Source organism: Tiliqua scincoides, chromosome 4 (assembly GCF_035046505.1).
Source record: "Tiliqua scincoides isolate rTilSci1 chromosome 4, rTilSci1.hap2, whole genome shotgun sequence".
Lineage (NCBI taxonomy): Eukaryota > Metazoa > Chordata > Lepidosauria > Squamata > Scincidae > Tiliqua > Tiliqua scincoides.
This window is the reverse complement of record NC_089824.1, coordinates 24,087,563-24,103,507: the sequence shown is the minus strand read 5'-3', so window position 1 is coordinate 24,103,507 and position 15,945 is coordinate 24,087,563. Positions and strand designations below refer to the sequence as shown.

General features: G+C 43.7%; 1 protein-coding gene across 1 annotated transcript in view; it reads left to right on the top strand.

The window, feature by feature from the left end:
- The first annotated feature begins 334 nt into the window (after positions 1 to 334).
- The window catches only part of DCAF13 (DDB1 and CUL4 associated factor 13), a 35,061-nt gene continuing 19,450 nt past the window's right edge, over positions 335 to 15,945 (top strand). Inside the window, exons 1-7 of the mRNA XM_066625040.1 lie at positions 335 to 445; positions 1,988 to 2,187; positions 4,334 to 4,441; positions 5,789 to 5,878; positions 6,796 to 6,951; positions 9,495 to 9,572; positions 15,359 to 15,441. Of these exons, the coding sequence (XP_066481137.1) occupies positions 376 to 445; positions 1,988 to 2,187; positions 4,334 to 4,441; positions 5,789 to 5,878; positions 6,796 to 6,951; positions 9,495 to 9,572; positions 15,359 to 15,441 (785 nt within the window). The 5' untranslated portion in view covers positions 335 to 375. The remainder of the gene's footprint in view (positions 446 to 1,987; positions 2,188 to 4,333; positions 4,442 to 5,788; positions 5,879 to 6,795; positions 6,952 to 9,494; positions 9,573 to 15,358; positions 15,442 to 15,945) is intronic.

Below are 15,945 nucleotides of genomic sequence, written 5' to 3'. Positions count from 1 at the left end.
GCGCCGCCTCCGCAGCACTTCTGAGCTTTCACTGCCTGTTGTGTATATTTTTCCTGGAAGGGAGACCTGTGCGTGGCGAAAGCAAAGCCAGCTCAGTTGTGCGCGGAGGGCTTGTGCTCTGGGGGCGCTCTTCCACCCCCTCCAACTACGCCACCGGCTGCAGTGGCTTCCTCGGAGCAGTCTTGCCCTTCTCCACTCAGCCAACGTGAACGCGGAAGTCGTCTCTGCGAGTGAGTCTAGCGCTCAGCGACCTGCGCTCTACCGGCTTTTCTGGGTCCGCCTCGTGCGTTGCGCGTGGAGTCCGCTGTGACCCGGAAGTTGTTTCTGTGGGGGGGCTCGAGGGGCTGCCTCCTTCCGGCGGCGGACAGCGCGAGGATGAAGGTGAAGGTGCTGAGCCGCAATCCCGACGACTACGTGCGCGAGACCAGGCAGGACCTGCAGCGCGGTGAGGGTCGGGAGGCTCTGCCTGGGCTCCCGCGGGTGGGGCTCCCCCCTGGCCTTTGCCCTGCGGCCGAGAGGCGTCCTGCGGAACTCCTTGCCACAAGGCGGGACTTCAGGCCCTTCATAGAAGAGAAGCCTGACTGGAGGCCTGCGCGAGGGCAGCGGTTCTCACGCGTTTAGCACCACGACCCACTTTTAGAATCTGTCAGGACCCACCGGAAGTGATGTCATCAACCAGGACAATTCTGACCTGTTCTAGGCTGTAATTCTGCCCACCGGTGGCGTAGCTGGAGGGGGGCGGAGCTGCCAGTCGAGGGGAGAACCTCAGCGTGGTGGGCAAGCGGCCCCTCCTTTTGGAGTCATTCCTGGCGGGTGGGGGCAAAACGCAGCTGTACTGGCTGCTCCGCCCCCCCTCGAGCTACGTCATGTCCGCCCACACTCACCCAGCAGTGACTGTCATTGTTCAAAGCTTATACAGAGTGGTCTGTTCAAAGTACAGGCCTGTCACATTTCCCCAAACGCAGTCGCGTCCCATGGCTGTACCAAGCCTCATATATTAAAAATACAATGTTGAAATGATTGGAGACCCACCTGAAATGGGTTCATGACCCACCTAGTGGGTCCTGACCCACAGTTTGAGAAATACTGCATTAGTGCGTTTATTTACGCAAGAATAACTGGCTTGTGTGATAAACCTGCTGAACTTCCTCTGTGATTCTTTTATTATATACCAACTGATCACCAGTTAATTAAACTGTCACGTTATATATATATCAAGATAAATTGTTACCCGATATATTTAAGGTAGTGAAAAATTGATTCATTTGTGTTAGAACAAAATTACGTAGGGGAGAGGTTCTCAAACTTTGAAGGAGCTGTACTCTCTCAGTAAGTTCTTGTGGCAGAGGGTTTAGGGCAGCCATGTGCTCTCCAGGATTGCATCGCTAAGGGGGGCAAGGGTGGTGCTTTCCACTTACTTCAAGAAGGCAGGGCTGCAGGAGGTGCGGGGAGCCCTGCGCAGCGCTCCCCAAGGCTTGGAATGTTCACTAAAAGCGAGTGCAAAGCACCTCCTGCAGAACAGAAGTGCTTTGCACCCGCTTTTAGCGAACATTCCAAGCCTCGGAGTGCTGTGCTGGGCTCCCTGTGCCTGCTGCAGCCCTGCCTTCTTGAAGTAAGTGGAAAGCACCCCCCTTGCCTCCCGTAGCGACATGATCCTGGGGATCATGTTGCTGCCTCCCTCCCCTTCCCCATCCCTTAAAGGGACAGGGAAGGCATTACATGAACTGGTGGGTCATGACCCACCAGTTTGAGAACCACTGACTTAGGGTATTTTTTTTTTTATGGGCAGTATTTTATTTATATAAGCTTGATGGCATCTTGTTCGAATAATTTTTAATTTTCAAGCTGATTCTAAGTGGTTAAGAACATGTTCTTTTTTCTGGAATGTTCATGTTTTATTTGTTGACTGCATAAAAAATTAAATGAAGTTTTATGGTTATAGATTTGTTAAAAAATAATATTTTCACTATTATGTGCTTTCTCATAGTTCCACGGAATTATGATCCTGCATTACATCCATTTGAGGTTCCACGGGAATACACACGAGCACTAAATGCAACAAAACTAGAGCGTATATTTGCAAAACCTTTTGTGGCATCATTGGATGGTCATAGGGATGGTGTTAACTGCATGGCTAAGCATCCACACAGTTTGTCTACAGTTTTGTCTGGCGCATGTGATGGAGAAGTAAGCATAACTTTCAGACATTTAAAACAATTATTCTTAAGTCAGGTAAAGAGGTCTGGTCACAGTTTTGCTATGGTTGCTGCCTCATGCGACCTGGGGTGGCCCACTGGGCAGGAGTAGCTTTTAACACCCAAACCTTGGTGTTATGAATGTTAGGGCGCAATCCAAAGCTGTGCTGGAGCAGTCAAGCCAGGAGGCTTGTGCTGCATCCAACGCAGGTTCGTTGGTTGCAGCAGCTCAGCCAGAGGCAAGGAGAAGCTCTTCCCCTTGCCCCTGGGTAAGGGCTGCTTGCCCCAATGGGTCTCCTTGGACCTGCACCATCTCTGGAGGTGGTGCAAGTCCAAGCAGAATGGGACGGCTTGAAGCTGCTCCATTCTCCCTGGGGACAGGGGTTGGGATCCGGCATAACTGCCAGGTCCCAGCCCTGCCCCCATCTCCCTGCACGCCCGCCCCCGGGGCTGCCCATTGCCTGCCCTCCCCCTGCCCAGAAACGCCTCCCTCCTGCCTCCTCCACGCCCCCCCGCCTATCTTTGCCACTTATGTCAGCGCAGGTGTGCTGGCACAAACAGCGAGGAAGCCGCCATGGAGGCTTCTGCTTCCCTCCATGCGTCACGCCAACGCAGCTTCCTCCCATGAAGGCGCAAACGTGCTTTACGGTGTTTGTGACCCTCCTGTGGCTCCTATGGCGGCATAAGTGCCAGTTAGGATTGTACCCTTAAACATCCAACTACATTGGCACCAGGAAGATAATTTGAATCTCAAAGTAGGGGAAAGCTAGGGCTCCCTTTTCCCCTCTACTTCGTATTTAAGGTGTACCTAAAGAACTAGCATTCTTTCTGTCTGTGGGAACAATCTGGGGCAACTGACCAAATTAACACCAACTCTTCTGTACCCACACACTTGTCCTGAGTGATGCTGACTCTGAGAGTCCATCAGTGATTGTGGCGTAGTGGAGATAACTGTGTTCTGAATAGAAAAGCAACTTTACACACAAAAAGTTTCTCCAGCAAATGTTCAGATTTATTTGTCTTGTCTGCCAGTTTCCTTACCTTTTCTCAACCTGCTGTCTGCAGCGGAGAAGCGTATAACTTTGGGACCAAGTTTACTGGATGAAGCAGCAATAAGCTATGAGAACAGGCAAATATTATAGATCGCATGACCTGTATCTTATTCTATAGATTTTAGATGGGTGCCTTTTTCACAGTATAGGTTCACTTCATCCTATGCACAGTTGACTTTTGCGAAGTCAGCTACACTCTCTTGGCAGAGAAAGGAACAAAGCAGAAAAATAACAACTGAAATTGTGGAGGCGATTCTGCCTTCCATTTCACTTACTAAATACATGCCCCAGAGTAAATCTGAGATTGGAGAATGAAATTGCTGTTTTGTCCTTCTCAGTTCTTGTCTGCCTCTTATAATTTTTAAAGAGAAAGTAAATTTTTCAGATTTAAGGGATTTTCAGAGTAATTTGTAATATATGGGATTTGGTTTTATGCTTCAATCTTGGAGTGTAACTTTTGCATAAGATGAGGAGTGACTGTGAGCCCAATTCTCTGGTCAGCAGCACGGAGCTGTGCCACCCACCACAGTCGCAAAAGTGCCGTAAGGGTTAGGTGCTAGTCCAGTGCTAGCCGATGCTGGGCTAGCGCGGGGCAGTCGCCAGGCTTCCGTGGCTCCACGCTCTCCTGGACTGCTGAGCTGCAGAACGGGTGGCGGGAGCATGGATGGGGCGGGGAGGAGACGTTCCAGGGAGGGGGGAGGCCGGCGGGGGGCTGAGAAAGGGCAGAGGTAGGCGTTCCAGGGGGCGGGCAGGAGACGTGTTGGGGGGGGAGGGAGGAGGATCCACGGAGCTCTGCTCCGCAGGATCCTAGGCACTCATGCAGGGTTGCGTGCCCTACACAAGCACCTTTACCATTGCAGGGCTGCTTACCTTACTCGGGGGAAGGGGACAAACGTCCCCTTCTCCTGAGGCACCTCCTGCAGTAGTGGGGAGGTGCAGGATTCGGCGGCAGCCCTTCTTGGTACCGCTGAGCCTGGGTGCCCCAGGCAGCTCAGGAGTGGGCTGCCTATCTGTTAACTGCTGTGTTGCAAAAGTATTTGTACTGGCTTGTTTCTGGTTAGAAAATCCTGTCCTTTGTTTTCACAGGTTAGAATTTGGAACTTGATGAAGCGTGAATGTGTCCGTACATTGCAAGCGCATGAGGGCTTTGTCCGAGGAATGTGTGCCCGCTTTTGTGGTACCTCTTTTTTTACTGTAAGTGTAATAATGAGTATTGAGAAGAGAGATTTAAATGCTGCCACTGATTGTTGTTTCTGTAAAGAATATTACTGTGCAAGTTTTCTTTGAAAACTTTGAGAATTTTCCATGCTGGATTTAATTTTCTAATCAGTAGAATTGAATAATTCTTTCAGGGCTTCTAAAACTCCTCACTTATTGCTGAAGTCTATTTGTTGTAGAAAGTTTATTATTATCATTGTTAATAAAAATGTTTATGTACCACTTTCAACAAGAGTAGTTCATAAATCACCCCCTCCCGTCTGAGGTGCAACTGGCATCTTCTTTCACGTCCTTCACTACTGATTTGAAGGCCTACCTATTCAATCTGACCTCCATTAATGTGTTATAAAGGCTTCAATTTCTTACTTCATTGTTTTTCCATGTTATTGTTAACATTTTTTATTGTTTGAATAGATTGTACGCCATCTCAGAACACCGCTGGAAGTTATTAATTTATTTAAAAAATTATACCTTGCCTTTCTTGCAAGTTGTGGTTCTCTTGGGCTCTAACAGACTGACAGCCCAATCCTATTCACACTTTCCTGTGAATAAGCCTCATTGACTCTAATGGGACTTACTTCTGAGTAGACATGCATAGGATTGGTCTGTCAGACTTGCTAAAACAAAGAACTTTTATGAGTTCTGCGGGGGGGGGGGTTAGCTAACATGCCATGAGGATAGCAGTGGAGAGCTTTTCCCTGTGTGAAAGAGAGGTTGGAGATTACTCCAAGTGAATTCAAAGCTCATCTGAATACTGATATGACTGGAATGATCACTTCATATTCCAGAGGGGTTCTCTTTTCCTCTCTCCCTACACGTTTTGATCTCTCTGCCAGAAAGTGTGAAAAGCAGCCACACCATACAAAACTTGCATGTGTAGTATTCTGTAGACTTCTGTGAATTCTACTTCAAGTGAGAAGCCATTATTAATCCTTTATGAGTTGGTGATACAATAAAAGTAAATGTCATAAATTTGGGTTTGAGTTGATTTTGCTACCTTTACCCATCCTAAAGGTGCAAGTGAAGTTGCCTGTTCTGTAGATTTGTAAAGTGGTTAGGCATATCAAGAGAAAAACCAAAGATATGTCTTCAAAATGGAACCTTCAGTTGTTTCAAAAACTGGTGGCAATTTATTCATTGATCCCATTGAGACATGCTTCAATGCAAGTGTTCTTCAGAAGTCAGTTGATGGCTGCAGTTTATGTATATTTACTTAAGAGTGAGTCTCGCTGAACTTAATGGCTTTCATGTAAACATACATGCATAGAACTATTTTTTTCAATGAAAATATTTTATTTATCTTTTACCCTCCAAAATGGTTAGGTTGGTGATGATAAAACTGTGAAGCAATGGAAAATGGAGAAACCAGTTTATGGGGAAGAAGAAGAACCAATATATACTATTCTTGGGAAGGTATTAGTTAATTTGTTTTGCTTTTTTTTTGTATACTTTCTATTTCAGACCCCAGTATTGCGTTTATCTGAATTTAAACTGAAGTACAGTTGACCTTGAGTTTGCAATAACTCACATGGGAGTGTCAAAGGTGAAGTGATACAGATACAGCATGTATCTGTATGCTGTCAATTGGCAGTATTCCTGAAGTCTGTTGTCCCCACCATGCCAGTGCAGTGCCAATGTATGTGATATTGTCTTATTATTAATTATTATTATTAACAGTATTTAAATAGTCTTGCTATACTATTTGTGTATTTGTTACCTGTCACAGTAAACCACAGAATCCTAGTGTAGGTATTTGTGCTAGTTTTTTCGTATTCTCTTAAAGTGCAGTAAATGAGGATCATATTTCAGTATTAATTCTTTCTGGAATGCAGATCAAGAGAACAGCTGTTATTAGCTTTTAAAAATTGTTTCCTAAACTGTAGCAACTCCTTGTGTGGCTATTTTTTGTGTATCACTTTGATTACATTTCTGAAAATCAGAATATAAATACTGTAATTGTATACCTCTTTGTGTGTATTTTTAGTTAACCATAGTTTTGTTGAAAATGAGATCCAAATAGCTGAGGGCCCAATCCTATCCAATTTTCCAGCACCGGTGTAACCCCAATGCAAACCCCAGGTAAGGAAACAAATGTTCCCATACCTTAAGGAGGTCTCTGTGACTGCCTTCCTACCACAGGATGCAGTATACACCCCATTGACATGGCTGCACCGGCACTGGAATATAGGATAGGATAGGGCCCTGAATGTTTTATTTGTATAATCACTACCTGTGCTATATATGGGATTATAGCTGTAATTTTTAATTTTTAAGATTAAATACACAAAATTACGAGTAACTAGTTATTTATTTTTATTTGCATTTTAAAGACAGTGTATACTGGAATTGACCACCATTGGAAGGAACCTGTTTTTGCCACTTGTGGTCATCAAGTCGATATCTGGGATGAACAGAGAACCAGCCCGTTATGCTCTTTGACTTGGGGAGTTGATAGCATAAGCAGTGTTAAATTTAATCCAATTGAGGTAAGAATTTGTTCATACACAGCCCGCTATTACCACTGTCGCCAAATATGTTAGTAATAGCAGCATGGTAAGCATTCTGTAAAATACATAGACACAGTTCTTGTCACAGATGTTGGAAGTTGCCCTGGATAGCTTAAACAGAAGGGAAGGTAGAGAGCAATGTTTTGAAGGGAAAAGTGAGAACTGAAGAGGGTTAACTATCTGCAGAAAGCATGAATAGGACAGGCTATGATAGGCCAGGCATAGTTTGGCACAAGTGGAAGGTTTTTGGAAAGAATGAGGTGGCTTGCCAGACAGCAGTAGGAGGAGATGTTCACAAGAAAAGGGGCAGCAGAATGAAAGGTGAACAGACCACAGATACCTGTTGGCAAATGTATGTAAAAGAAATTCAAAGGGATGAAAATATAGCGTAAGGTGAATTTTTAATCTAATACAGAATGTCCCCAATCTATGAATGTTCCAAGTTCAGTGGGAGGTTGGACTTGTGGGACAAGTTCAGTGGGAGGTATGAATGTTCCAAGTTCAATGCGATGCTGGGATGGAAGGTGAGGCAGAACCACCCCACTGGAGTTCTTTGAAAAGTGTCGCCACTGTCATGGCTGTGATCACACAAATACAACCCACATGCTCCAGCTGTTCAGTGTGTGGGTTGTGAGTTTTTGTGCACTCACAGCTTTGGCAGCAGTGATGGCACTTTTTGAAGAGCCCTGGCAGGGCGTTGCTCTCTCAGCTTCTGCCCCGACATCACGCATTGCTGTTCAAGTTACAAACATCCAACTTATGAACAGGTTTGTTTGGGCCTTTGAAGCAGGCACAGCTGTGAAGCCATTGGCAGAAGCAAGCAATGGAAGCGGCTTGTAGGCAACTTGAAGCAGCTCAATAACTTTGAAAACAGTCATCCCTTGTGAGGCAGTAGGGAAAAACAACAGCTCCACAACATTGGATAAGATTGAAGATCTGGGGATTCCTTGACAGAAAAGGGAGGGAAAAGAGGAAGGAATCAGTCATTGTGGCCAAGGCTGATTGGGCACAGGAAGCAGAGGAGATGTTACCAGGTTTAGTGGACCATTAATACTGTATGAGGAAAAGTGGGCCCCAAATGGAGGTGACTCCTAACAAAACACGCCACCTTTTACCTCTACCAAGTAGGAAAGGAGGGAGGGGAGGGGAGGATGAAAGCTGTTTACGGCCCCCTACAATTACCTTTTGTTCTCTTTAGAAAGCAAGCACAGAAAAAGTCTAAACCTTTTAATTTAATTGTGATTAACGTGACTAAAATTAAGACTAAAGGAACGTTTTTATGACAGTACCCTTCTGTGTTGATTACTTTCTCCCATCGTCGGAGAATAGTAGTTTTGCCCACAGGCGTAGTAGTAGTAGTAGTAGTAGTAATTTTTGCCCACAGGTAAGTCTTTGGAATTGCACTGGCTCTCTATGGATGTCCAAGAGAGCTGTGTTGGTGCTTTGCACAGGTGCATACATCTGGTGGTACCTTTGTGCAAGTGCAGTAATGCTGGGTCAGGAAGACCCAAATGTTTCAACTTAAGTATGTTTCCACTTAAGGACAGACCCTTGGGACCTAACCTGTATATTAGTGGATTTAGGCCCCGACACTAACAGGCCAGTGCTGAGTGTCGCTAACTTGGCATAAGGCATGCCTCCAACACTCCATGCCTGGCCAGAGCTGGCTCAGCGCAAGCCCATGCTGAGCCAGTGCAGGTAGAGGCCTGTCACATGCTGCCTGGAGCTCTGGACAAGTGCCTGGTTGCAGAATGGTAAGTCAGGTGGGGGGGCTTTCCAGGGTGGGGGAAGGTGAGGCAGGGGGAGGAAGTTGGGCAGGAGGGGTATGGGGCCAGCAGGGCTCTGCTCCACCAGATCCAGACCATCATGTCAGGCCTCCCAGCCCAATACAGGGCTGCTTTACTCTGCACTGGCTAAACAGCAGAGTCGAGTAACCCCATTTTGGGGCTTGCTCCCATACCCAGGGGAAGGGGATGAATGTCTACTTCACCTGAGGAGTCAGTGGTGGCTGCCCAGCAGCCATAGGATGTAGCAGCAGCCATTTCGGCACTGTTGCTCCTCTGGGTGCTGGGCAGTTTAGGATTGGGCTGTTAGTGTGTTAGTTATGGGGTCATTTACCCTACAAAGAGCACCAGTTCAGTTTGTGTGCTTGAAGATTACATCCACTGTATACATGGTGGGGAATTTTAAGAGTTTCACTGTCATTACTTCCGCCCATGCTCAGACTGCTTATGGGCTTTCTTGGGTTTTAAAAGAAGGAAACCGGAAACTGCTTGAGCTGAGTCCCCCAGATTGCCTTTTTTTAGCTCAACAGGAGATTAAAAGAACCCAGACACTGTGTGCTGCATGTGTATGCCTCTGAAAATTAAACAGTTTAGTTTAAGAGATATAGATGTTGGTTAAAACATCTCCTTTATATCGTTTAACTGTTTTCAGGATAATACTTGTGATTTTTGGTTAAGAGATCTGTGCTTTCTGCTTTGTATCTACAAACTTGTTCACAATAAAATTCCATTTTTCAGATGTATCTTTTGGGAAGTTGTGCTTCAGACAGGAATATAGTCTTATATGACATGAGGCAGTCAACTGCACTAAAGAAGGTGATGTATATTCTTTAAAATTTTTGTGGGTGAATTTTCTGGGATGGTCTCTGTGTATGTACAGTCTTTTTTATAAACCTTAGACAGGAATTTCTGTTAAGCTTTGTTTCCAAGTATCATCATTTTCATAGTGCTTGCCCAAGCTGTAATTCTTATATTACCTAGAGATACATTAGTATATTTCATGCAAAAAATAGTAGAGATAATCTATGTAAAGATGTTTGAATACAATGTGGTATATACTCACCTACAGGGTGAGAAATTTTTGCCAATAAATCAAGCTTAGATAATCACCTCCTCTTATCTCCGAGGTTGCTCAGGGGGCAGAGCTTTTCAAGCAACTCTGGAGAAGTTGCTTTTCAAGCAGCATTGCTTTTCAAGTGGCACAGGCAATGCAGAGATAATTAGATGGCCGTTAATTTCCAAGGTGACCCCTGGAAAGCTGCAGCCAAAGTTAACCTTTTCACTGCTCTTGAGTCTCCCATTGAATTCCATTGAATTGAAACCAACCTCCTTCTCAAAGTTTACAGAGCCTGCCGCAGCCTCCTTCCGTTTTGCAAATGCTTGCATTTTGCAGAAGTCTGTTTTTTTTAAACACCAGAATGTAATCCCAATGTAAGCACAATGGGGCAAAAAATCAAAACTTTAGATATAGGCTGATGGGTTCTGAGCTGTCTGTGACAGATCAGGAGAGAGATCTTGGGGTGGTGGTGGACAGGTCGATGAAAGTGTCGACTCAATGTGCGGCGGCAGTGAAGAAGGCCAATTCTATGCTTGGGATCATTAGGAAGGGTGTTGAGAACAAAACGGCTAGTATTATAATGCCGTTGTACAAATCTATGGTAAGGCCACACCTGGAGTATTGTGTCCAGTTCTGGTCACCGCATCTCAAAAAAGACATAGTGGAAATGGAAAAGGTGCAAAAGAGAGCCACTAAGATGATTACGGGGCTGGGGCACCTTCCTTATGAGGAAAGGCTACGGCGTTTGGGCCTCTTCAGCCTAGAAAAGAGACGCCTGAGGGGGGACATGATTGAGACATACAAAATTATGCAGGGGATGGACAGAGTGGATAGGGAGATGCTCTTTCCACTTTCACATAATACCAGAACCAGGGGACATCCACTAAAATTGAGTGTTGGGCGGGTTAGGACAGACAAAAGAAAATATTTCTTTACTCAGCGTGTGGTTGGACTGTGGAACTCCTTGCCACAGGATGTTGTGATGGCGTCTAGCCTAGACGCCTTTAAAAGGGGATTGGACACGTTTCTGGAGGAAAAATCCATTATGAGGTACAAGCCATGATGTGTATGCGCAACCTCCTGATTTTAGAAATGGGTTATGTCAGAATGCCAGATGCAAGGGAGGGCACCAGGATGAGGTCTCTTGTTATCTGGTGTGCTCCCTGGGGCATTTGGTGGGCCACTGTGAGATACAGGAAGCTGGACTAGATGGGCCTGTGGCCTGATCCAGTGGGGCTGTTCTTATGTTCTTAATCCTTGTTCCATTTGAAACAAAGTCCCAGACTACAATTTAGTGCACCATTACTTAACAATAACACCCATGAAAACCAGTGGGTCTGCTTCTGAGTAAATAGGGTTGCAACTATGTGCAGCTGCACTCACAGTAATTCCTTGTTGCTTGTTTCTCTGCTGTGAACTGAATTGCACATTCCCAGTTATGTGTTATAAGTTGTATGTCATATGTTGAGCCTCTGGTTTAACATACCAGGCACCTTAAAGAAGAATTTGATTAATGGTTTTCCTATAGTTGTTCACAACCTTTTTTCACTTGCATACCCCCTAGCAGCCCATTTCCATAAATTGTACCCCTCATATTAGCTAAATGTTTGTATAATATAAGCCCTCATCTCCATATGAAAAGCCATACTTCATGTATTCATCACAGGTTTTTTTCTCATTTTATATGTTTGAAGAACTGAAGACTATGCCTTTTCACTATTTTGCACCAGAGGTGTTCTGAGAAATTCTTGGTGATTGATCACTTTCCATTTTATGTTTCAGCTTTGGTTTTCAATCACTGATTCATATATAATAATAATAATAATACAGGTATTTCTATACTGCCTTCCTAGGTCCTCAGATTTACTTCATGTATTCATCACAGGTTTTTTTCTCATTTTATATGTTTGAAGAACTGAAGACTATGCCTTTTCACTGTTTTGCACCAGAGGTGTTCTGAGAAATTCTTGGTGATTGATCACTTTCCATTTTATGTTTCAGCTTTGGTTTTCAATCACTGATTCATATATAATAATAATAATAATAATAATAATAATAATAATAAATACCGCCTTTCTTGGTCTTTATTCAAGACTTTATTCAAGGCGGTTTACGCAGGCAGGCTTATTAAATCCACGCAGGGATTTTTACAAATTGAAAGAAGGTTCTCTCTTTCAAGAACCACCACATTCAAGGTGTTACACTCCGATCTGGTTTAACATTCTGGCCTCCATCCTCCCACGCTCCAAGCAGATGGAACAGCTCAGCTGCAGCTTGCCAGCTGCTTCAAGGTCGCACGGTGCCGGTGGCCTCGAACTGGCGACCTTGTGGATGTTAATCTTCAGGCAAATGGAGGCTCTACCCTCTAGACCAGACCTCCTGCCCGGAGGTATTTCTATACTGCCTTTCTAGGTCCTCAGATTTCTCCTCGGACTTTATTCAAGGCGGTTTACATGGGCAGGCAATTTAAATCCCCGTAGGGATTTTTACAATTTGAAAGTTTCTATCTTTCAAGAAACCACAACAATCAGATGTTTCTTTCTTGATCTGGCCGCACATTCTGGCCTCCATCCTCCCACACTCAGAGCAGATGGAATAACTTGGCTCAGCTTGTCAGCTGCTTCAAGGTCGCACGGTGCCAGTGTCCTCGAACTGGCGACCTTCGGATGTTATCTTCAGGCAAACGGACGCTCAACCCTCTATTGATGGGGCTTTCAAAGCCAACTAGCTACCCCCCTTCCTGCCTTGCCCTGCAAGGCATTCTGGAACACTACTTGCTTTTCCCCCCCTGCCATTCAATTCTTTTTCAAGCACTCTTAAAGTCCTGTCAAGGGCCCCTGGGGTACATGTAACCCAGGCTGGGAACCACTGTTCTGCTGGTATGTTTTTTACAGTATGTTGTTTATGCTTACTCTGAGAGTGTTTACAAAAATGTTACGAAGAACCAGAATTTTAAAAGTTAAAGAATAAAAATGTATCTTATTATCTTTCATTAAATTTTAATAAATTAGAGACTGTATAGTTCTTTGGTAACAATTACTGGTAGGTTATTTCTCAGGATCTGGTCTCGGGTAAAATAAACCAAAACTATTGTCACCCCCTTAAGTTTAACCCCCGACTTATCCAAGGGTCATAGAAAATTTTGTGATTTTGGCTCAAAAACCTGCCCTCAGCTTATCTTTGAAATCAACTTATAAGTGAGTATCTACAGTAATTGGTGGAAATCAAATGGTGAGGATTTAGTAATAGACCATGGGCATGCCTTTTTGTGTCATTCCGCCCTTGCCTATTTTTTTCTGTCTTAATTTGCAATTTGCACATGTAGTGGAAGTGGCCTGTTAAACATATTGAGACTTACATCTGAGTAAACATACCTAGGCTTGCACTGTTAAACTGTCAGCCTGTGGGCAAGGCTGGCTTTTTTAACCTGTGTAAAGCACTTAAAAGTAAAAATAAGATTCTGTATTAATTATTTATGTTTATGGGACTAGTTCAGTATAAAAATTGTGAATTAGAGTTTTGTTATGCAATGAATGATTTGTTGGCTAGGATAGTTGATACAGTACTACAGCTGATGCACTTAATTGCAAAATATAAAATTTGTGCAAATAGCTGTTAATTAGAGTGAGATATTAGAAGCCTCTTCAAGGTTCAGTAAAGGCGAAAGGTATTCACTAAGTGAGGGTAACAGACTTTCTTTTGTGGCTTACAGTCTCCCAGCTGTCACAACTGTTACTGAGGTTCCCTTTGAAATGGAACCATATAACATATGGACTGCTTAACACTTTTCAACTAATCAGCCTTCTGCCAAGTGGGAGTCTAGCTGGAGCAAGTTGTCAGTTTTATCCCATCAATAGGAAGATCAGGCTAGTCTCTTTCATAACCATCTGGCTTTTTAAAGGCCTTACTACAGAATTCCTGAGCAGCAAAGCAAATTGCTGTATGTATGTTCCAGGCCTACATTTAGACAAATGTACATAATTTTGCAACATCCAGTCTGTGTACAAACCTATCCCGATTAGCAGAGGAGTTTTCAACTCTGTTGTTAATTTTTAGCATAATGGAATAAAATTAGAACAATAGTAATGGCTGACTACAGAAAGAGCAGTTGCATTTTCATAGCTATTATTTTGGTAAAGAGGGACTTGCATCATTGTATCAAAAATGCTGCATTTTTATGAAGCAGTTGTCTTGTGTATTTTTTGTATGCAAGTTTCATATGATTGGAGAAAATCACTGTTTGTTACTGTTCATAATATCCCTATAAACTAGCATAGGAAGTGTATTCTCTGTGAGTAAATTACTTTTGTGACTATCAATCCATTGGACCAGTGTTTCTCAAACTGTGAGTCAAGAGCCAATTTCAGGTGAAATATTCATTTCAATATTTTATTTTTAATACCATGCTTCCCCGAAAATAAGACCTACCCCAAAAATAAGACCTAGTGTGTTTTTTGAGAATTGCTGAAATACAAGACCTACCCCGAAAATAAGGCCTAGTTGTGATCAGGGCCAGGATGGGGGGCGGCAGGGGTCCTTGGGCGGGGCGGGTGGACAACATGACTGGGAACGCTGCACTCCCGTGCGCCACCTAGAAAGCACCTGCTGTGCTGCCTTGGGCATAGGATGCTGAGGAGGAGCTGAGGTGGGACTCAGCAAGCGAGGCAACCCTGCCTGCTGGGCTCTGAGGCTCTCCACAGGGAGTTCCAGGGAGGGACAGCCCAATCCTATCCACACTTTCCTGGGAGTAAGCCCCATGGACTCAAATGGGACTTACTTCTGAGTAGACATGCATAGGATTGGGCTGTAAGTCCCATAATTATAAAGGGACTGACTTCTGAGTAGACAAGCAGGCAGGGATCCTCCTGGGTGCTTAGGGAACACCCTCTCCACACCTTCCAGGGAGTAAGTCCCATTAACTATAAAGGGACTGAGTAGTCAGGCATCCTGGGTGCTGAGGGGATATTTTTGTATGGTATATTTTTGTACATGAATGACTATGGATTATTGTACATTGAAAAAATAGGACCTACCCCAAAAATAAGACCTAGTGTGTTTTTTTGAGCCAAAAAAAATATAAGACAGTATCTTATTTTCAGGGAAACATGGTATATTAGACTTGATGCTACCGTGGTTTGTGACTGCATTTGGGGAAATGTTACAGCTCTGTACACCCCAAGTATACCCAAGAATAGGTCTAACTTTTAAGACAACAAAAAGTGTTAGACCTGTGTAATCCGTGCTCCTGTTAACAGCTGTTGTTAAATGGAAGTGCTTCCATTTTAAATCTGTTTCTGTTTTAGTCTTTGTTGTTTTCTTGAGTGAATCTTGTCACCTGTCTCAGTTTCTTTCTGAATAGGAGAAAGATAATGTCATCACCAGCATGGTGCTCTCTTCCCTTAATATTCATTGCTTAGTACTTGAGCTGTTGGTTAACATAATATAACTTCTACAAGTCATATAACAAGTACTGTATTTGAAAACAGTACTGTATTTGCTGCTGAGCTATCTTGTTGTCTCATCTTCATCATCTAAATTTTCTCAGGTTATCCTGGACATGAGAACAAATACACTTTGCTGGAATCCTATGGAAGCTTTCATATTCACTGCAGCAAATGAGGACTACAAGTAAGAATGATACCAGTTTTGCTTGCTCCGTATTTAGACTACTTTTACTTGGAATTCGTTACATCCAGAATGTTAATAAATTTAAGGGTTGATTCATGGCTTTCTGGAGGAAATGATTTCATAAACATTATAAAAGTGGTGTTAGATCTTAGATGGAATCCAACAATCTACATCTTTTTAATTATTAAAATACAGTATTTTTATCCACATGGTCCATTGAGGCAGCAAACAATAAGTTAACACCAAAAACTTTTACTCTAGCCCAGTGGTTCCCAAACTTTTCAGTGCCACTTTTTAAAATGACAGTCTTTTGGTAGCTACCTGACACCTAGGGCAGGAAGTAATGTCATTAAGCAGGAAGTGTCATCATTAAACTGGTGATGACCAGAAATATGCACTTTGATTTCATTCAGGTAAGCATTCATTTTGGTACAAGTAAGAAAACGGAACTGGGGCCATTCAGTTAAACTTTTATTCGTTTCTAAAGGAAGATCTCTATTAGAG